At 54.4% G+C, this 20,795-nt stretch overlaps 1 protein-coding gene across 5 annotated transcripts in view; it reads left to right on the plus strand.

Annotated features, from left to right (window-relative positions):
- Positions 1 to 20,795, plus strand: part of HSPG2 (heparan sulfate proteoglycan 2) — a 114,977-nt gene that overhangs the window by 21,264 nt on the left and 72,918 nt on the right. For all 5 annotated transcript variants that reach the window (XM_063594162.1, XM_034957737.3, XM_034957742.3 and 2 more), the window contains exons 2-3: positions 19,734 to 19,869; positions 20,078 to 20,122. In XM_063594162.1, coding sequence (XP_063450232.1) covers positions 19,734 to 19,869; positions 20,078 to 20,122 — 181 coding nt within the window. The remainder of the gene's footprint in view (positions 1 to 19,733; positions 19,870 to 20,077; positions 20,123 to 20,795) is intronic.

The following is a 20,795-nucleotide window of genomic DNA, read 5'->3' on the forward strand; positions in this document are numbered from 1 at the left end:
GATGGAGTCTTGCTCTGTCACCCAGGCTGGCATGCAGTGGTGTGATCTCGGCTTACTGCAACCTCTGCCTCCCAGGTTCAAGCAATTCTCCTGCCTCAGCCTCCCGAGTAGCTGGAATTACAGGCACACACCACCACGCCCAGCTAATTTTTTTTATTTTTAGTAGAGATGTGGTTTTACCATGTTGGCCAGGCTGGTCTCGAACTCCTGACCTCAGGTGATCCGCCCACCTCGGCCTCCCAAAGTGCTGGGATTATAGGCGTGAGCCACCATGCCTGGCAAAAAATTCAGTTTCTTGATGGTACTAGCCTCATTTGAAGCGCTTAGTAGCTATCTTATTGGATGAGTGCAGGCACGCAACATTTCCATTGCACCAGAAAGTTCTGTCGGAAGCGCTGTGTATGTTAAGTGCTGGGTATTGCTGGAAGGAGTTGCTGTGGTCATTATCCCTGGTTCCCTGTCCCATATTGGAACCGTTCCAGCTCTCATTGGTTCTTCTTGCTGCTCCTCTCTCTGCTGGGCCCTTCCTGCTTTCTTCTCGGCAGCCTCTCACTCTCCCTTTGCCTGACCACACCCATAATGTGAAAAACTCCATGACTTGCCTTCATCCAGCTCCTCTGCCCCTGTTATTTTCCCACGTGCTCCCTGCAGCCTGTCTGCATATCTGCCCTTTCAGCTGCTGGCATCTGGAATCTCCATGTCCAGGCTCCGAAATTCCCACTACCCATTCCCAGTGGGAGAAGGGGAGGAGGCCTCCCCTGGCAGTCCCTAGTCCCCAGCTCCCAGCAGAGGTGCCGGCTGCCTGGGCCCCTTAGCGGGGTGGAGATGATGGTTTGTTGTGACGGGGGCAGTGGGCAGCCTGCCCGCTCTAACGCGCCCATATCAGGGCGCCAAGCGTGCTGTTTGCACTTAGCTGGGCCTCACGATCTGGCCTGGTGCCCGTGAGGGCTGGCCCGCTGGCACCCTTGGTAACAAAGGCCAATCATTGACCCTCCGCCCGGTCAGGAACATAAGGAGCCGGTCCTGGGCTGGGCCCTGGGGGTGAGGGACGTCTGACACCCAGAACCAGAGTGCAGGACAGAGGCTGTGGCTGTGGCTGGGCTCTGGGTGCTGAGTGGGACAAGGCCCAGGCAGGCATAGGCAGGATGTGAGCTTTTGGGGGTCAGGCAGGTGGTTGCTCTGGGCGGTTCAGGTGGGCAGGGTCTGCACCTGGCATTCACACCTGCCCGGGGAGGAGCTTTGGCCTGAGATGCCAGAGAAGCTCAAGGTCACCTCCCAGCACCATCCTTTCTCCTCCCCTTCCTTTTGGGGAGGGGAAAATCATCTGCGAAGTGGCTGGAACAGGCATCTCTAGCCCATGAGTGACAAGGACATTGAGGCCCTGCAAGGAGCTGCAGCTGGTCTGAGATCACATGGCCAATCCCTGGAAGAATCAGAGCTTGGACTCAGACGCCTGCGCTTTTCTACCTTTCTGCTCCTCCCCATGGGAGTTCTGAAGCGAGTCGTCCCTGGACACCTGGCTATGGAGGGTCAGATCCTGGCCCTGCCAGATTCTCCTCCGGGGGATAGAGACAATTACACCTAGCTCTCAGGGCAGTCATGGGGGTTAGATAACCGGCCTCCTGGCTGTTTCCAAAACATTCTGAGGCTCCTCCTGCCTCTGGGGTCTTTATAGATGCTGCTCCTGGTGCCTGGGTGCTCTTCCTCTAAGTATGCACCTGACTTGCTCTGTCAGCATCACCCTCCATACCCGGGGAAATAGCAACCCTCAACAGGCCACTCCCCATCCCCTCACCCTGCTGTATTTCCTTTTCAGCACTCTCACCATTTGACATGTATATTTGGGGTATTAATTTATGGTCCATCGGTCTCCAAGTAGAAGGTCAGCACCAGCAAGGGCAGAGAACATTGTGTGGCTCATAGTACCTGCTCCTATAACGATTACTGTTTTTTCCCCCTTCTCTTTCTAATACTTCCCAATACCTAATAGACACTGTTTACTGGGCCCTCTCTACACACCAGATCCTGGGCTAAATGACTCACAGCTTAGCGCCACAAATTTCACAGGTTCCTGTCACAGGCTACTGTCACTTTTGTATTAGAATTGAGGGCGGAAGGCACTGCAGTGCCTTACCCAGAGCCACCCAGCTGGCAAGCGGCAGAGCCATGCCTCCGGCTGGGTTAGTCCCACCCAGAACTCACACTGTACTGCCTCTTGTGTTGGGTTTATGAGATCAGAGCCTTCATCCAAACTGGGGACTCAGAATCCACGTATGATGGGATTGGATGGATCAGATTTGGGGGTAGCTCTCAATCTTTTGGGGGTTCCCCTTCTAGCCTTCTCCTCTTTCCCTGTGCCCAGCACACATTTCCTAGGATGGCTCCTTCCCTGGGATTGGTCAGTTAGTTACAGCCGGGCTCACTGCCCCAGAATGACAGGTACCCTTTGGCTGGGGGGACCCAGCAGCTAACCTAAGGCCTGGGGGTGGGGCAGGGAGCAGAGAGTGGGTCCAGGTTCCTGGCTGTCCCTGGGCTGTCTGAGGGCAGGTGGACAGGATGTTCCCTGGGGCAGCAGACATTCCTGGTCGAAGGTGACAGGCAGCGGGGAGATTTACCATTTCCGGTAACCCGAGTCCCTGGGATGTCGCGTTCTCTTTGCCAAGGACACGGCATCCCTCCCTTGCCAGCCCTTCCTGCCATTTCCTAGGCTGGGCCTGTCTGACTGGGGCTTGAAGACAGGCTGGAGGGAACAGCTCTGGGTGCCAGAGGTTGAGACTGAGGGCTCTGGCCCTGATTAGCACCCCCACAAAGACCTAGCCCATTGCCACCCTCCCAGAGGCCTCATCTGTGTAGCCCCTTATCCTGGCCTTTGAGAATCCTTGCCCCAAGGAGAGGAGGAGGTGGCTTAGTGAAAGGTAAATGACCCTTTGTTAGGAACCAAGAGGCTGGGTCCTGGATCTGCCTCTGCCAATCGAGTTGCTAGGAGGCTCCCCTCTCTTCTCACGGCTGCCCAAAAGCACCATTCTTAACACTCTGTATACATAATCCAGCTTTTTTTTTTTTTTGAGATAGAGCCTCACTCTTTCGCCCAGGCTGGAGTGCAGTGGCGCAATCTCAGCTCACTGCAACCTCCGCCTCCCGGGTTCAAGTGATTCTCCTGCCTCAGCTCCCCAGGTAGCTGAGATTATAGGCACGTGCCACCACGCTCTGCTAATTTTTATATTTTTAGTGGAGATGAGGTTTCACCGTGTTGGCCAGGCTGGTATCAAACTCCTGATCTTAAGTAATCCGCCTGCCTCGGCCTCCCAAATTGCTGGGGTTACAGACGCAAGCCACTGCGCCCAGCAATAATTATTAATCCAACATTATGGGGGTATGGGAGGCACGAAAATGAGGCTCAAAGTGATAAAGTTCCCCAGCAGCCGGAAGTGTCAGAGATGGGATTGAACGCAGGCCCTCCAAGTCTGGTTGGTTCCCCATAACATGCTCACTTCCCTTCTTTGGGATTTGGTTTCCCCATCTGATAAGTGAGGGTGTTGGGCTAGGTGATCCCTCCCAGCTTGGACAGTACAGGATCCAGGAAGGCATTGGAACCTTTTGCAGTCAGGTTTCTCTTGTGTCTCATTCTCCCCGGGGGTCTTTGGAGAGCTCACTCACTTGGTGTGTGAGCTCTGGGGTGGATAGGACTGAGAGAGAAAGAAGAAGTGGTACTTACACCTCATAAGTGCCTGATACTAGCACTTAGGTTGTCCTGTTGAATTCTCACAGCAGCCTTGTGAGGGGGTCATTTTTATTCCCATTTTACAGATGAAGACACAGAGGCTCAGAGAGGTCAAGTGATTTGCCCAGGGCCACACAGCTAGGAAACTGCCAGGCTAAAGTGTCCAGTCAACAGTTAACAGTGGTATGGGGTGGCATGTGCCCAACACACATTTCCTAGGATGGCTTTGACTTATTAATAAAATATGATAGATATAGTAGTCATCCCAAAAAACTATCAACGTGTCTCAGAGATTTGAATACCTCTGCATCCAAACTTCACCTCCCAGGCTGCCTCTGACACTCAGAAGTAGCCCAGAAATCCTTTATTCAGTGGTTTCTTGATTTCTGCTTTGGAAAATATGGTCAGTTGTAATTATGGGTATGTGAGAGTTCAGAGGAGAGAGAGCTGCGTGCGTGGGCTGGAGCGGGCTGGAAAGGCTTGGCACCGAACTGGGAGTGGAGCTGGGCTGGCCGGCAGCTGAGGGGGCTGAGATGGGCTGGGGTGGGCCAAGCTCACAGCCTCCAGGGACATTTCCTGAAGGGCCTGCAGTGGGGCTGTGCACCAGGGAAATTGCAAGCCTCTTCAGGACTCCCTCCCTCCTGGCCCTGCACCTCCCCACGGGGGCCCTGGAGCAGGCCAGGCTCCAGTTAAGGCATGTTCAGCCCCAGACCTTTGCTCCAGCCTCTCCACCCAGGCTTCCCAGGGAACTGGGTAAAGGGCTGTGCTATGGGACAGCGAGGCCAGGCACCCTGAGGCTTGAGCAGTTGACAGCATGAGGACTAAGATGACCCCAGCCAGCCCGCCCACCCCCTCCACACCCCCACTCCCTGCCTGCTCTGGGGCCCTTGGCCCTGAGGCCTCAGCAGCTGTCAGCAGGGAAGGGTGACAGAGGAGGGCCAGAGGTGACTTCCCAGCCTGCCCATTCTCCCCCTGCTTGGGCCAGGCCCAGAGCTCTCCCCAGCTGTTGTCAGCAGCTGTGGAGCTTTGTTCTGGGGCCAGCTCTGGGTAGCCCCCTCCTCCCAGTACATCTTCCCACCATCCTTCACAGCTGCTGCCCCTGGGGAGGGGCTGGGGCTAGTGTGGGAGACAGAGTCACATCCTTTGGTTCCTTTGATCCTACCAACGACCTGAAGAAGAGGAATTCATGCCCTTGTTTTTATGGAAGAGAAAACTGATTCAGAGAGGCCAAGCAACTTGCTTGAAGTCACACAGCTTAGTGGCTGACTTCAGGCTCCTGGCTCCCCACCCAGTGCTCTCCGACTGCCTTTCTTCAATGTGCATTTGGCGCAGGATGCCAGGGGCTTCAGGGCTCCTGGGCTTGACTCCCAGCTTGGCCATTTGAGACCTCAGGCGAGCTGCTTAACCACCTGGACTGGAACTCCCGTTTTCTTGCTTGTGAAATAAGATAATGGTACCGACCTCTTGGGACTCTTGAGCAAATTAAATCAGATAATTAACATCAGGTACTTAGCATAAGGCTTGATGTGTTCTTTGTGCTCAAGCTGAGAGCTGGCAACGTTACCATCGAGGGTATTAACCACCTGTGTGCCTGGCATTCTGGGTGGTTGTATGGAGGCTACAGACACATTCCATAAATATTTGTATCAGTCAGTAAATATTTATTTGGCACCTACTGTGTGCCAGGTGCTAGAAAAAGGGCAGCGACAAAACAGACCAATTCCCGTTCCTGCTTATATTCTGCTTCACAAAGTGGCTGGAGAGACACTACTCATCCTAACCATGGAAGCCTCTGGAGTGCTTTCACACACTGGGATTCACATCCACATTTTGCAGATGAGAAAACTGGGACCCAGAGAAGATCGATGGCAGAGTTGAGCCAGGACCCAGCTTTTCTGAGGGTCTCAGGCAGTGCTGCTGAGCACAGGAGGCAGCCCTGTGGGCTTCCTGGAGGAGGCATTTTGTGCTGAATCTTAAGGGCCTCAGGGCCTGGCAGGGGAGGTGGGGAACAGTACAGGATGCAGCCACCACAGTCTGGGCAGGAACAATTTCAGGAAGGTCTTACGGAGGGCAAGGCCTTTTGTTCCCCAGGGAGGAGGCCCAGTCAGAGCTTTAAATACCCCGTGCAGCCCAGAATAGCCCCCATTGTGTTGGTCTGCAGCTGGGGGACCCAGGGAGGAACCAACATCGCCATGGAGGATCCTGAGGGGGCTGATTCTGGCAGATTCTGGAGGTGGGGCGGGGAGGTCTTCAGGCACTTCCCTATATGGTGCGGTGGCATTTCTGTGGAAGGCTTTTCTAGTCTGGCTCAGGCAGGAAGGCCTGCTTTGTGGGAAGGGTGGAGCAGCAGCTCAAATTCTGCGTGAGCAACGTGCAGCTGAGGGGGGAGCCTGGTGGGTGGGGGACTCCCAGGGACGGCTCTGTGCCTGACTGAAGGTACCTCTTTGTGCACCAGAGGTATGTGTGCATTGGCCCACTGGGCCCTCCTGTAGGTGGGCCTAGCGCAGGCCCTTGCCAGGGCCTCTTGGCACCCTCTCCTGCTCTAGCTATTTTGGGCACTGGCTGTGTTCGGATTTGGGGAGTGATGGGTAATCCTGCCTAGACCAAGGCTGCTGGGGTGAGGTTGGTGGGGTACTGCCTGGACTGCCATTCCAGCTCCCTGAATCTTTGATCACTGTAGCCTCTGCCCCTGGCTTCAGCTTCAAAGGGTCATGGTCAGCAGACTCTGAGGGGATGCCAGCCCCACTGATGAGGCAGAGAAGGGTGCCAGACAAGCCTGTCCCTTGGGACATTCCCTGCTCTCAGTATCAGGGATAGTTGTGCTTTTTCTAAGCAACTGTTTTGTTTTTACATTGTGAGACATGGAATCTAGGGACTGGTCAGGTTTCCTTCTTCCCATTGGCTGCTGGCAAGCTCAGGGCCACATGAGTTGTCCCTTTCCTAGATCTCTGGGATTCAGCATGTGCTCTCTGTCTGCTTGCCTCACTCCAGGCTCCATCTGCCTGCCCTGCCTGAGTTTTTCTTACATATCTTTAGTTAATATTCTCTTGGCTGTTAAGTGTGCATCTTTGTAAGCTGTCTGCAGCCTTTTTGTAACAGGGCAAGAGGGGAGGTATAAATGAATGATGAGGATGATGGTGATGATGACCCTTTGCTCAGCGGGTCTCTGCAGCCTGACTCCTTCTGGCTCTGTCCTGACATTGTTTTTGTTTTTGTTTTTTGAGATGGAGTCTCACTCTGTCGCCCAGGCTGGAGTGCAATGGCGCCATCTTGGCTCACTGCAACCTCCACCTCCCGGGTTCAAGCGATTCTCCTGCCTCAGCCTCCCAAGTAGCTGGGATTACAGGCATGTGCCACCATGCCCGGCTAATTTTTGTATTTTTTAGTAGAGACGGGGTTTCACCATGTTGGTCAGGCTGGTCTCGAACTCCTGACCACCAGTCCCAAAGTGCTGGAATTATAGGCGTGAGCCACCGCACCCAGCCTGTCCTGACTTTGTAATCCCCTCCTTTAGCCCTGTTCCTTTTGCAGGTGGGACACAGCCTAGAATTTTAGAATCCTAATGTTTTAGAGTGTCAGTGCTCTAAAATATCAAAACCAGAGGAAGCTTTGGGATCGTTTAAGTTGATGGCTTTCAAACTCATTAAGCAGTGAGACCCTTATTTTAATCAAAATAACAAAGATAATCACAGCACTTTTTTTTTTTTAACAGCCCAGAGGTCTTTTTTTTTTTTTTTTTTAATACCTATTATGCCGTGAATTCATAGAGAATAGGTTCCAGCAGCTCAGGCTCCTTCCCATTGGTTCTCACAAAGTGTGCTTCGCTGGGTGGAGCAGGCTGGCGCTTTAGTTGAACCCAGGTGCCTTTCTCTTTGGCTTCTCTCTTTTTCTGATCATTCTCCTTCACGCGTTTCAGGAAGCTATCTCGGCTCTCAGAGTGCTTAATGTGCTCAATACGCACATTAATTCTCTTGGCAAGAATCTTGCCCTTAACTTGTTTGTTTACAACAATGTTAGCAGCATGCTGGATAACACTGTAGACTCTTCCAGTTTTGCCATGGTAACACTTGTGGGGCATTCCTTTTTGAACACTACCCATTCCCTTGATGTCTACAATATCACCTTTCTTATAGATTCGTATATACGTGGCCAAAGGAACAACTCCATGTTTTCTAAAAGGCCTGGAGAACATCTATTGGGTGCCTCTCCTCTTTCCCTTTGTGTTCGTCATTTTGGCGAATTACTGGAAGATGGCGGTTCCGGCCGAAAGGCAGCAAACACTTATAGAACATTCACCATGTGCTGTGTTATTTGTAGCATTTTACATCTGTATTTAACCCTCACAACAGCCGTATGAGATAGATATTATTACTATGAATGATCGTGCCCATTTTACAGATGAGGAAACGGAGGCACAGAGAGGAGAAATGACTTGCTCATGGCCTCACAGCTAACCAAGGGCTGAACCAGATATTTATGTAGAAGGTGAGAATATAGAAAGGAAAGAGGTGGATTTGTAGCCGGGCACAGTGGCTCATGCCTGTAATCCCAGCACTTTAGGAGGCCGAGGCAGGAGGATCGCTTGAAACCAGGAGTTCGAGACCAGCCTGGGCAACATAGCGAGACCTCATCTCTACAAAAAATAAATTAGCCAGATGTAGTGATGTACACCTATACTCCCAGCTACTTGGAAGGCTGAGGCAGGAGGATATCTTGAGCCTAGGAGGCTCTGAGGAGGCCCACTGCACTCCAGCCTGGGCAACAGAGCAGAACCCTGTTAAAAAAAAAATTGGATGTGTTTTGATGAAAGTGGGTGTTTGGGAAGGGGCCCAAACTCTAACGGTGCCCCGCTTCCACCTCACTCCTGTCCAGAGTGGCCCTGAGGCTGCTGAGGATGGACTGGAGAGCCATGACCTAGAGCTGCTTCGTCATCGGACAGAGGGGAGTCTGAGGCCCAGAGAAAGGAAGGGACCAGTGAGCAGAGCTGGTTGGGAGCCCTGTTCTCAGTCGCTGCCCTGAAGAGCACCAGCACCCCCTTACCTGTATGGTCGCCGGCCCTGGGAGTGAGCCCCTGCCCCAGTCTCTGCACTCAGCAGCTGAACGAAGCTCTCTTTCTCTCTGGGGCACAGGTACCTCCAGACTTTCTGGAGGGTCCCAGCGGACCAGGAATGACTGTGTGCTGGGCCACCTTCTCTTTCACCTCCGACAGGAGTCACCCCCTGAGAGAGCAGATTGATGGCCAGGGAGGGAAGGCTCAGGCTGTGTCTGGATTTCTCAGGTGACAGGTGTCACCCTGAGGAGAGAGAACACACCCCTCCTACTACCAGCTAGCCTGCCGCCAGCCTGCTTTTCCTTCCATGGGGCCTTGCGGCTTTTCTTATCTTCAAGAGCCTGCTTTACAGAGCCCCTGGGTACTGGGGAGCATATCTTACATCTAAAATCTTACTTAAGGCTAACTTGAGGGAAAGGCGGGATGGTTGGGGTGGTGTTCCCAAAGTGTGTTCTGTGGAACCCTAGTCTAGTGAGCCTTGCATACATAAAAGGTTCCAAGTTAAGCAACTTGGGAAACACCAAATAGTTGCACGTGACCCCCCCCACCCCCCCAGTCCCATCATGTTGCTTCAGTCATTTAGGACTTAGGGAGGCAGCTCAGCTTTGTGTAACCAGCCTTTCCCAGATGTGTTTGTCTCCCCCGCGCCTATTCCCATCCGAGAGTTTCTGTGTCCAGGAAAGGACATGAAGAAAGCAGACATGGGGCGCTTCAGGACGAGGACCCCTTGCTCTGATTTCCAGCTCTGCTCTCCACAGGCCTATCTCAGCCATGGGCCTGGCCCTGCCTGCCCCTTCCTCTTCTTCCATACAGCAGATGAGGAAAGCCCGGCCTGGGGGCAGGGGGAGCCGACCTCCTTGGCCACAGCTGCCGGGCCGTTCCAGCCTGTTTTTTCCTGTTGCCGATGCCCACGGGAACAAGCGCTGAGTACAGTCACTGAGGCCTGGCTGTCTGGCTGTGTTGCGCAAGGCCCTGGAGCCAGAGTTCTGGCCCCTGCTCGCCTCCGAGGCCCCCACCCACCCCTCTGGGATGCTCTTCAGTGACTATGGGCAGCCTCTTGTCACCCCAGAGATGGGCTTCCCAGCAGGAAAGTCCCAGTCATCGTCGGCGGGACCAGGTGGTATGGAGTTCCTTCCAGGTGTGGAGCCAGGGGTCTTAGGTTCAAGTCTTGGTTCTTCCAACCCTGTGACTATGGGCAAGTTAGCTGTCTGAGCCTCAGGCTCCTCACTTATAAACCCCATTAATTAATTAACTAATTAATTGTTTTTAGAGACAGGGTCTCACTCTTTTATCCAGACTGGAGTACAGTGGTGCAATCATAGCTCACTGCAGCCTCGAACTCCTGGCTCGAGCAGTCCTCCTGCCTCAGCCTCCTAAGTAGCTGGGACTACAGGTGTGCACCACCACAATGGGCTGATTTTTAATTTTTTTGTAGAGACAGAGTCTCACTATGTTGTCCAGGCTGGTCTTGAACGCCTGGCCTCAAGTAATCCTCCTGTCTCAGCCTTCATTAATTAATTCAACAATTTATTTTTTTAGATGGATTTTCACTCTTATTGCCCAGGCTGGAGTGCAATGGCACAATCTTGGCTCACTGCAACCTCTGCCTCCTGGGTTCAAGTGATTCTCCTGCCTCAGCCTCCCAAGTAGCTGGGATTACAGGCGCCTGCCACCACACCAGGCTAAGTTTTGTATTTTTAGTAGAGACGGGGTTTCACCATGTTGGCCAGGCTGGTCTCGAACTCCTGACCTCAGGTGATCCACCCGCCTCGGCCTCCCAATGTGCTGGGATTATAGGCGTGAGGCACCAACCATGCGCGGCTGAAAGGTGACATTTGAGCAAAAACTGGAAGAAGTGGAGCGAGTGATGGAATCTGTGGGGACAGTGTCCCAGGCAGGGGGCTTGGTGTGTTTGACGACTATTGAGGGGATGCATGTGGCTATTTTAGAAGGCAGGGAGTTGGGGGAGCACAGTAGCAAAAGAGGTTGGAGCATGGTGTGTGTGTGTGTGTGTGTGGGTGTGGGTGGGTGTGTGTGTAGACAGATTAGAACCTGGTTGGCCATGATTGTGTGTGTGTGTGTGTGTGTGTGTGTGTGTGTGTGTGTGTGTGTGTGTAGACAGATTACATAGAACCTGGTTGGCCATGATAAGGGCTTTTCCTCTCACCCGTTGGTGAGTCAGGAGTCGTGGGAAGGCCTAACCCGACAGGTTCAGGAAGCGGCCGTGGTTGTTAGTGGTGTCTCATGGCAACATAACTTTGTGGAACATTCCGCCCATCCTTCCATAGTCCTGGCACTGTGCAAGGGGCATCATTCATGAAATCTGTGGGCAGTGACCCAGGAGGGTATGGGCAGGCCCAACCAGGTTGGTGTGCCCTTGAAGCCCCACAGACCTGCCAGGGCAGCAGGGCAGCTGGGAGCCGGAGAACCTGAGAACCAAGCCAGGCTGCATGCAGGAGGCTGGCACGTGAACGCTGCAGGTGCTGCCGGCAGCCGTGGTGCCTGGCAGATAGTGTTCAACCCCCAGGGACCTTCTTGCTGGGCAGCCCAGTCCAGAAGCTGTTCCCGCTTAGGCCACCCCCACCGCCTTGGCCACACCTGGCACATGGGTGAGGCAAGGGCATTTCCCGGTGGCTTCCTGGTTCCCTGTAAGCTGGCAGGCAGCTCATTCAGCCACCAGGGGAGACCTAATCTTGGGGTGTCTGTGGGGGACGGAGGAGAGTGCAGGGACTCTGGGGGTACGGGGAGACTTGGCCTCTGTGACTAGCACCGGGTCAGCAGCACAACTGAGGGGCGGCACTTTTAAATGGAAAAGCCCACTCGTGCCGCCCTTTGACTCCTCTGCCACTCACACGCGTGTCCTGCTGCACCAGGCTTCCTCCCACCCCGCGAACGTGCCGTGCCCTCTCCAGCCCTGGCCTCAGCGTGTGCCCTTCCCTCCACCTGGTCCGCACTCTTCCCCTTCTCTGCTTTGCTTAGGTGAAGTCATCTCTCAGGCCCAGCTGAGTTAGCATTTCTTCTGGAAGTCTTCCCCAGCCTCCCAGCCACCTCCCTAAGTGAGGGGACCCTCCCCTGGGCTCTGCCGGCCCCTGTCCTTCCCCTTCAGCACTCTCTTCACACGGTGTTGCCAGCACGTGGTTCCGTGGCCTGTGTCCCCCAGGAACATGGAGTTCTGTGTCCATTTCACATTTTGTCCCCCGGGCCCAGCACATAGTAGGTACCCAGTAAGTCGAGGTTGAAGTGACTTGAATTGAACCAAATGGGACAGATCTGATCGATTCTACTTTTTTTAAGGATGAGGAAGCTGAAGCCCCCCAGCTAGAATATGGCCAGGGTGGCCCGGACTTGGAGGTGTCTGACAGCACAGCCTGCTCTGCCCCACCGGCTGGTGGTCAAGTGTTCTCGCCAGTCCCCTGCCTGGTCAGTGCCAGACCGGGTTGGGTGCCCACCCCTAGCTATGTCATAGGAGCCTCCAAGGCAGAGACCACATGGGGCCTGCCTGGAGAAGGGCCAGGCAGATTCAGAGATTGGGACTGTGCCTCTCAAAGAGGTCACCGCCTCATTCCACATGCCTCTCCCAGTAGCCCCAGGAAGGAGGCAAAGCAGGGACCTTTTTTTGCTTCCATTTTATTTATTTTTATTTTATTTATTTATTTATTTTTTGAGATGGAGTTTTGCTCTTGTTGCCCAGGCTGGAGTGCAGTGTCGCAATCTTGGCTCACTGCAACCTCTGCCTTCTGGGTTCAAGCGATTCTCCTGCCTCAGCCTCCAGGGTAGCTGGGATTACAGGCGCACGCCACCACGCCCAGATAATTTTTGTATTTTTGGTAGAGATGGGGTTTCACCATGTTGGCCAGGCTAGTCTCAAACTCCTGACCTCAGGTGATCCGCCTGCCTCTGCCTCCCAAAGTGCAGGGACTACAGGCGTGAGCCACCGTGCCCGGCCTTTTGCTCCCATTTCATAGCGGAGAGAACTAAGTCTTGGAGGGATTGTTCTGCAGGAACAGGGGTGTCTTGGAACGGATTTCAGGGCCCGTGTGACCTAGTCCCCTCTTTCCCTTGGGATGAAGTGTTATGGCCTCTGTCGTATTAATGGGAACTGAGGACTAGAGGTAATTCTGGCACTTTCAAGCTGTGTAATCTTGGGCAAGTCTCCTTCTGAAGTTAGCTTTCTTCTGTCAGGTGGGTTAATTTCCACCTCAGGGCTGTTGGGCAGGTTCACTCATTTGGTTTGTCCGTGAGTCTGCAGATTTATTAGTACCTACTGTGTGTTTTCTGTTGTGGAGTTGCAACAATGCTCAAAACAGATCAAAGTCACTGCCTTCCGCATGTTGTTCACATGGACTGAGATGGTGGGTGTGGATGCCCAGTGCATACAGTAGAGACTCACTAAAGTTAGCTAAAAGGTAAAGGAGGCAGGGGCTTGTCCAAGGCAACGTGGTGAGTGCGGGGCTAAGCTGGGACTAGAAACTCCAGACCCCAGCTTCCCGCCCTCTGGGCCTCCGCTGAAGGCCCTGACCTGCCCCAGCGCTCCCGAGAAGCCCCGGATGGAATGCAGCTTTTCCAGGTTGCAGGCCTTGATATGAGCTTACAGAGGGCAAGGGGTCAGAGGTCAGAAGCAGGGCCCTGCTGGCAGCTGTGCCTCTGAGCTAGCCAAATACAGAAGCATGAACCCAGCAGAGGGGAGTCCTGGTTTCAGACTCCATTCCCATTGCCTTTGCTGTGTGACCTGGAGCAGGTAACTGTACCTCTCTGAGCCTGGTTTCCTTATCTATCAAATCAGTGTGCCTCCAGTGTCTCCCTCATGAGGTTGTGGTGGATCTGAGTGACGTAAGTCTTGTGAAGACCTTAGCTCAGCCCCTGGCACAAAGAAGCCCTGGATGCGTGTTGGACCCTCTCCTTGTTTGGGGGCGTCCGTATTCCTCCTGGCTGACTGGCTGGTGAAGTTCCTGCCACCTTGGGGGCCCCTGTGTGAGAAGCTGGCAGGCCTCCCGAGTGGCACGGGCAGCACAAGCATGCCAGAGGAGGCTGTGGCCACCTCCCTTCCGGCCCGGCGCCCCTCTCAGACTGCCAGGGGATTAAAGGCCTTTTGGCCTTTGTGTCAGGCTCTGCGCCCCTGGCAGTTTGTACAACAAAGTGCTGCCCCGACAGATTCCTTCCTGTGTGCTGTCTGTCGCCTGTGGACAGGGCACTGGGTGGCCTGGGGGTGGGGCAGGGCACCTTGATCCTGTATCTGGGGCCTGGGTTGCAGCCGAGTAGGGGAAGCACTTGTTTTGGGGTTACCTAGGAGCCTGCATCCTGGCAGAGGGGGTTGGGGACCTTGTCTGGGTTCATGTCCCTCCCCAGAGATTTGGGGACCATGGGTCACATTGTCTGCTGGTTCCTTGGCAGTGGGCAGGGGAAGGGGCACTGAGGCAGAGCCTGTGGTGACCGTGGCAGGGAGGCAGGTGGGCAGGCAGGAGCTCTTTTGTCCCCCCGCCCCCGCACTGTCTCTGGATTTTGATGGGGTGAGCTCACTCCATCCCCACATGCCTGGAGCCTGGCCCTGGGCAGCTGCAGCCGCCCTGGGGACTGTGCAGTGCTCAGACCTTCCTGCCTAGCTGCGGGGGCAGTCGGGGGCTCAGTCCCAGGCTTGGGCTACAAGGAGGGTGGGGTGGACTGGCTGCTGAAGGCATGTGAACAATGTGTCTGGAGAAGCCCAAAGCCCTGGGTTGGTCCCAGAGTCAGCCTCTGAGCAGGCAGACAACGTTGAGCCATAGGACCCAATTCTATTGCCCACCCCTTGCTAGGGTCCCGCCCACTCAGTCAGGCTCCTCCCTTCATCCCAGATCTGGAGGCGACCCCAGGCCTGAGCCCACACCTCACACTCTGCATGCATCACCCCTCAACCACACCTACCCCTCACCCCTACCATGCACCCCCTGCATGGTACTAATCCTAATGCTTATTAAGCACTTACTGTATAAGTAATTCTAGTGCTTATTAAGCACTTACTGTATAAGTAAACGCCTCACTAAGTGCCTTACCTGCTTGATCCCATTTACCCAGCCGATCCTCTCTGAGCCTCAGTTTCTTCATCCAGAAAACGGAAATAATAATAACACAAGCTCACAGTTTCTTGACCGAAAGCCTCAGAGTCAGATGTGTTCTGGAATTCAGAATTTTTCAAGTTTGAGAAGGTGACATAGAGCATGTGCCCAGCCGGCATGTGACATCCCCATTGGAGTCTGGGGGTCACACCCCATGATCAAACAACAGTAATATTGCTACAGTGAAACACAGGACTCTTCCCTCTGAGTGGAGTGAACACACTCTGAATAGCTTCATGTCAGTTCAGTTCGGGGCTTGGCACCCAATGCGCTTGCTATAAACTTTTTTTTTTAACAGAGTCTTGCTCTGTCACCCAGGCTGGAGTACAGTGGTGCAATCTTGGTTCACTGCAACCTCCGCCTCCTGGGTTCAAGCAATTCTCCTACCTCAGCCTCCCGAGTAGTTGGGACTATAGGCATGCACCACCACGCTGGGCTAATTTTTGTATTTTTAGTAGAGATGGGGTTTCACCCTGTTGGCCAGGCTGGTCTCGAACTTCTGGCCTCAAGTGATCTGTACCTGCTCTCCGTATCTGTACCTCTCCCGCCTTCTCTCCATTCTGTGCCCCACTCCTGTGGTTTTCTCCTCCGTTCTTAGTCCTTTCCTAGGCAGCCTTGTCTGCCTCTTTATCCTCACCCAGGCCAGGAGAGGAGGATCCAGCCTGCATTCATTGTCCCTAATGACACAACTTGGACCTGGAGTTCCATGTGACCCTCGTTCTCACCAGGAGGGCCTGGACATAGCCCACCTCTGGGATTGGGTGCCTCCCAGAAGCCCTCGCCTAGTCCTGCCAGTGTTCAAGGAATGCCTGCCCACTGGGGGTCACCCTGCCTGCATCCCAGCCCCAAGCAATTGTTCTCAGCCTGTTAGAACAATTCTCTGGCCTGGGCCCGGTTGAGTCAGCTGCCTGCACACCGCCAAACCAGGAACTGCAGGGTCTGGAAAATCCCCCTCTCTGCTTAGCTCCTTCCTCTCTGGCCGAGGTCTGACCCCTAGACCCCTCCTCTCCAGCTGCCCGTCCGGCTCCAACACATGCCTGAAGTGCTGGGTTCCTCTGGGAGGAAGCCGGGCTCCCTCACCGCCGGAGACGGGCTGGAGGGCAGGAAACCTGGGTTCTATTTCTGCCTCTGACCTTGGAGCTGCTAATGGCCCTCCTTGGGACCTGAGGCACATGCTGCACAGTCCCAGGCCACTGCCAGCTCAGGCATCCCATGGGGCCATTCTGAGAGCTGGTCAGGTTGGGGACAGGTACTGGCCAACCCTGGGCTCCCTGGTGTTGCTCTCTGCTTAGGCCTCATGGCCAGCCCAGAGGTCCAGCCCTGCCTCATTTCCTGGTGAGCAGAAGGCTTGGGGTGGGATGCCAGCTCCTCACCTGTGGTCTGGGCAGACACGTCTCCCGGGGCTCACTGGGGAAGGGGAGCATTCATACTTCCTCAGCCTCCTCCAAGGGTCACTGTCAACTCAGGTGATACTAGGCTGAGGAAATGCATTGCAAAGTGGCGTGCAGTGTGGCTGAGAGGCTTTGCAAGAGTGACTCCCAGTGATCTCGTATCTGCCTCATTGCACACCCCTGGTCACAGAGGTGATATAGCACAGTGGTAGCTGCTTAGGTATTGGAGCCCGACCACCAGGGTTCAAATCTCAGCCCTGCCACATGCCAGTTTCCACAGGTAACCTGACTTTCTCTGCTCTCTTTGCCCCCCTTCTCAGTGGAGCCCCATAAGACCTATAACCTGGTTTAGGAGTGCCTGGTGCATAGTAAGTGCTCAATAAATGTTAGCTGTTATTATTCTTCAAGCAGATCCTGGACTTTCCCTTTCTGGGTCCAAGGTCCTTCTATGGTCAAGTCTCAAGTTCCTTTTGGCTCTTTCTGGGAGCCTCTTTCCTGTCTGGTTCCATCTCCTCTCCCAGATGTGAAATACAGCTGCTGGAACCTTTTGATCTTCAGCTTTTTACAAATGAAGTCTCTGCTCTTGCTGACTTATTCCTTGCTATGGGCCCTTATCTGACCCTGGATCCTCAGACCCTAGGGTGGGGGCTGCTAGCAACAGCAGACTGGCAGATGGAGGGACTCGTGCTCTGGAGTCCTCTGGTGGAGTGTGGGGCACTTCTGTCCAAGTCCCGACGTGCTCTGGCCTCTCTTTCCCCTCTCCCTGCAGATGTGTGTTCCTGGCTTTCTTTCCATGTTGAATCTCACTTTGCTATTTCCTGTCTGGTCCCAAGGCCACCCCCGCCGCCACCCGCTGACCAGCTCCCTGCTCCCTGGGAAAAGCTCTGGACCTTGCTCATCATTCACCGCTAGGTTTTCCTTTCCAGACGGCTGTGTCTAGGAGATGCTGGGAGTCGCAGTGCTCCAGGCATGCCCTCCATAACCTTGGTTGCAATGAGAGGGGGATTGGCATTGACAGAGCCCCCCACCAGGTTGAGGGGACCCCTCAAATCTCCTCTAACCAGAGTCAGTGCCCCTGCACCAGCCCCAGCCTCATACCCACGTTGGGTCAGTCAGGCCTGCTCCAGCCAGTGGGAACACTGCCCTGTACCCCACCCAGGGAAGGAGGCAGAGCGCCTGGTAGGGGCTGGTCTTATGGTTCTAACCAGTGACTGTGGGAATCCCCTGGACATGCACAACTAAGACCACCCTCCTGGGATGGAAAAACCTGACTCACTGTCTCTGAGAAGGAGCCCAGGAATCTGCATTTCTCACCAGCTCCTGGACGTTCTAAAGCACACTCCTGAATGTGCATCCCACGGGCACAGCCTAGAAGTCCACAGGCCAGCACTCAGGAGGACAGGGAGAGGGCAGGGAGAGGAGAAGGAACAGGAGGCAACATTTGCCGCTGGATTGTTGGGGGTAAGGGTTTTAGGCCAAAGCAGGAATAAGATGTGGACAACTCAGACCTTCTCCAAGGTCTGAGAGCACCGCAAACACAAAGATGAACAAATGGCACCCAGCCACTCCCCCATCCAGGGAGCTCACAGCCTAGGACAGGAGATGCTTATAGATTGCACAGAGGTAGGTAGTGCCTCCCCAAAGCAAGTCATCTTCACAGAGTGACTGGAATTCATAGGTGATGACGTTTTTGTCCGTTCATTTATTCATTCATTCAAGTATTTATTGAGCACAGGGTGCAGAAAAGGTGGAGATGAATTCATCACAGCCCTTGCCTTCAAGGTGCTTCCATTCCAACGGAGGTACAGACAATAACCTTGTGAGCCCAGGAGGGCCCAGAACCAGACTGGGGTTGAGGTCACTGTGAACAGCAAGGAGTCGGGACAAAGAGAGTTTCTTTCTAGTCATCCTTATTTAGGCATAAATACACACAACAAAATATACCCATTTTCAGGGTACAGTCAGTAATGAGATATGTATGCCCAGGGAACCATCACCCCAGAAGTGTCTCTTGTGCCCCCTTCCCAGTCACCCCCAGCCTGCCCTTGGTCCCAAGTGACTACTGATCTTTCTGTCACTATGGATTAGACTTTCACCCCTAAGGGTTCATATAAATGGAATCGTATAGTTTGTAGTCTTGTGTGTCTGGCTTCTTTCAGATCCACACCTATCAATCAGTTGTTTGATCCTCCTTACTCCTGAGTAGGTGGAGGAGGTGGTATTTAAGTTGATTTTGGAGGATGCATTGGAGTTCGCCTGAGAAACAAAGAGAGGAAGGGCATTCCAGCAGAGGGCCCGGCGTGAGAGATATGGACTGTGGGAGCAGTAGGGGTGGGGAGGGAAGGGGGCCTGGCTGGCTCTTTGTTTTTTTCTCCTCCTTGGCCTTTGCTCTGGCTTGGACCTCACTACCTTGTCTAGCCCTTGTGGGTTTGGTTTTCAAAAGCGAGACCATTTCCTTCTGGCTTAAGGCCAGGGCAGGGCCTGAGGCCCTCATGCCAGGCCATTGCCAATCTGTGCATACTTGTGCTTGTGGAATCTGGGGTCCAGCCATCGTGAATCTGCACACTTGTGGGCCACGGGGTTCCCTTGGGCTCCCCTGGGTTTGTTTTCCTCTAAGTTATTTGGTAAAACTGCTTTGGAATCATCCGGATCTTGTCTAGGGGGAAGAGGCACTCATTGCCCGGACCCACACCTGAGAAGGCAGGTGTTATGGCTGCTGGGGCCCTTCTGCTCCGGCCCACATAGTTTGCAGGCCCCAAGGTGGAGCTTATCCTGGGCTCGGCAGCAGCCTGAGGTCACGTGGAGTTGACACCACGCCTGTCCCCATTCAGCCCAGATACTGAGCTCCGCCTCTGCGCTGCTGGGCCCAGGGATGAGCCTGTCAGTGTGGCTGCATGTGCCAAAGCTAATTCTCCAACACAGTGGAATGTGTTCCCTGCAGCCTGGAGACGGGCAGGCCAGAGTGAGGCAGGAAGAGGAGCCAAATGGCCTGGGGAGGAGCTGCCTGGGGAGGCAACGGCTTTGAGCAGCTCGCCCTCGACTTCTGCCTGTGTCCCCACCCATGCTGACCCTGGCCAGCCTTCCACCTGCCTGTGCCCCGCATCTGCGCTGCCCGAGGCCACCCCTTTACCCGCCCGCATCCCCCCATCCACTCACTCATGTCCTGGGTGTCCCTTGCCTTCTCCAAAGGAAAAGGAGTCTTTACTTACCAAAGTGATTTACATTTTATTGTCTGCTTTATTTGAGGATTCATTCGGAAATAGCAGGGTTGGGCTCTGAAGCCTCCAGGGGCTAATGGGACTTGGGGAAACTGAATCAAAAGGGTTCAGCCCCAGCCTGGCTCACTGAGCCATACTAAGTCAAATTTAACCACTAAGGGGCCTGAAGGTGGGATTCTGGGTGCCCCTGGAAGTGAGGGGAAGGACCGTGGGGCTCAGTGGGAGCTGGAGAGAGTGACTCAATCAGCTCTCGTTTGCTTACAGGTGACCCATGGGCTGAGGGCATACGATGGCTTGTCTCTGCCTGAGGACATAGAGACCGTCACAGCAAGCCAAATGCGCTGGACACATTCGTACCTTTCTGATGATGAGGACATGCTGGCTGACAGCATCTCAGGAGGTGAGCCAAGGATCCAAGGCTGGGAGCAGAGGGGTGGGGGGTGAGACTGTGCTTCTTCCCACTGGCATGGGGGAGGAGGATGACCGACCATTCCGAGCTTTCTCAACCCTGTCCCACTGTATACTAGGTGCCCAGAACAGTGCTTGACACCCAGTAGGTACTCAACAAATACTTGTTGTTGCTGATTACATCTCTTTTTTGCTTATAGACGACCTGGGCAGTGGGGACGTGGGCAGCGGGGACTTCCAGATGGGTAAGTTGCTGCAGGCCTCCTGCAGGTCTCCCTCCTGTCCCCCAGGGAAGCCCCAGAGCCAGTCTCCTGGGCTGAGGGTTCCTTGGGCCTGCCCTGGGGTACAAAGCAAGAAGAAGTGGGTGTGATCTCTTAACCTGCTGAGTGACAGTTGTGCAGACTGATTGGCAGGTCCCTGCAAGGCTGGTGTGGCCAGGTCCTGTGCTTGCCCATGCCACAGGCACAGGTATCAGGGCACTGGGCAGGTAAAGCCCAGTTCTGCTGAGGACTGACAGCCAGTCAGCTGTTTCACATTCAAAGCAAAGTTCTCACCTCCCAGGGAAGCTCAGCTGTTGAGTCCTTCCCCAGAGCCCTCCTGGGGGCACAGAGCTGGGGATCCCAGGCAAAGACAAGTGGAACAGAGGGGCTCTGTGGAATCGGGCATTCAGGCAGGCAACAGGGCACGCAGAGCACAGATCGAGCCTGACGCTAGGCTTGGGAGAGAACCCTGCCTTAAGGTGGGTCATCGGCTGGGAAGCAAGGGTTCCTAGCTTAGGGAGGCAAGGCTAGGCTCTCGGAGGGAGGAGAGTCAGCCCCCACCCTGGTCAGACTGGCCCAGCACTGGGATGGGGACTTATAGTCCCTGCTTCCTTCCACTCTGGGATACTGGTGGAGAAGGACCTACCCCAGGACAAGG

This window comes from Pan paniscus, chromosome 1 (assembly GCF_029289425.2).
Source record: "Pan paniscus chromosome 1, NHGRI_mPanPan1-v2.0_pri, whole genome shotgun sequence".
NCBI lineage: Eukaryota > Metazoa > Chordata > Mammalia > Primates > Hominidae > Pan > Pan paniscus.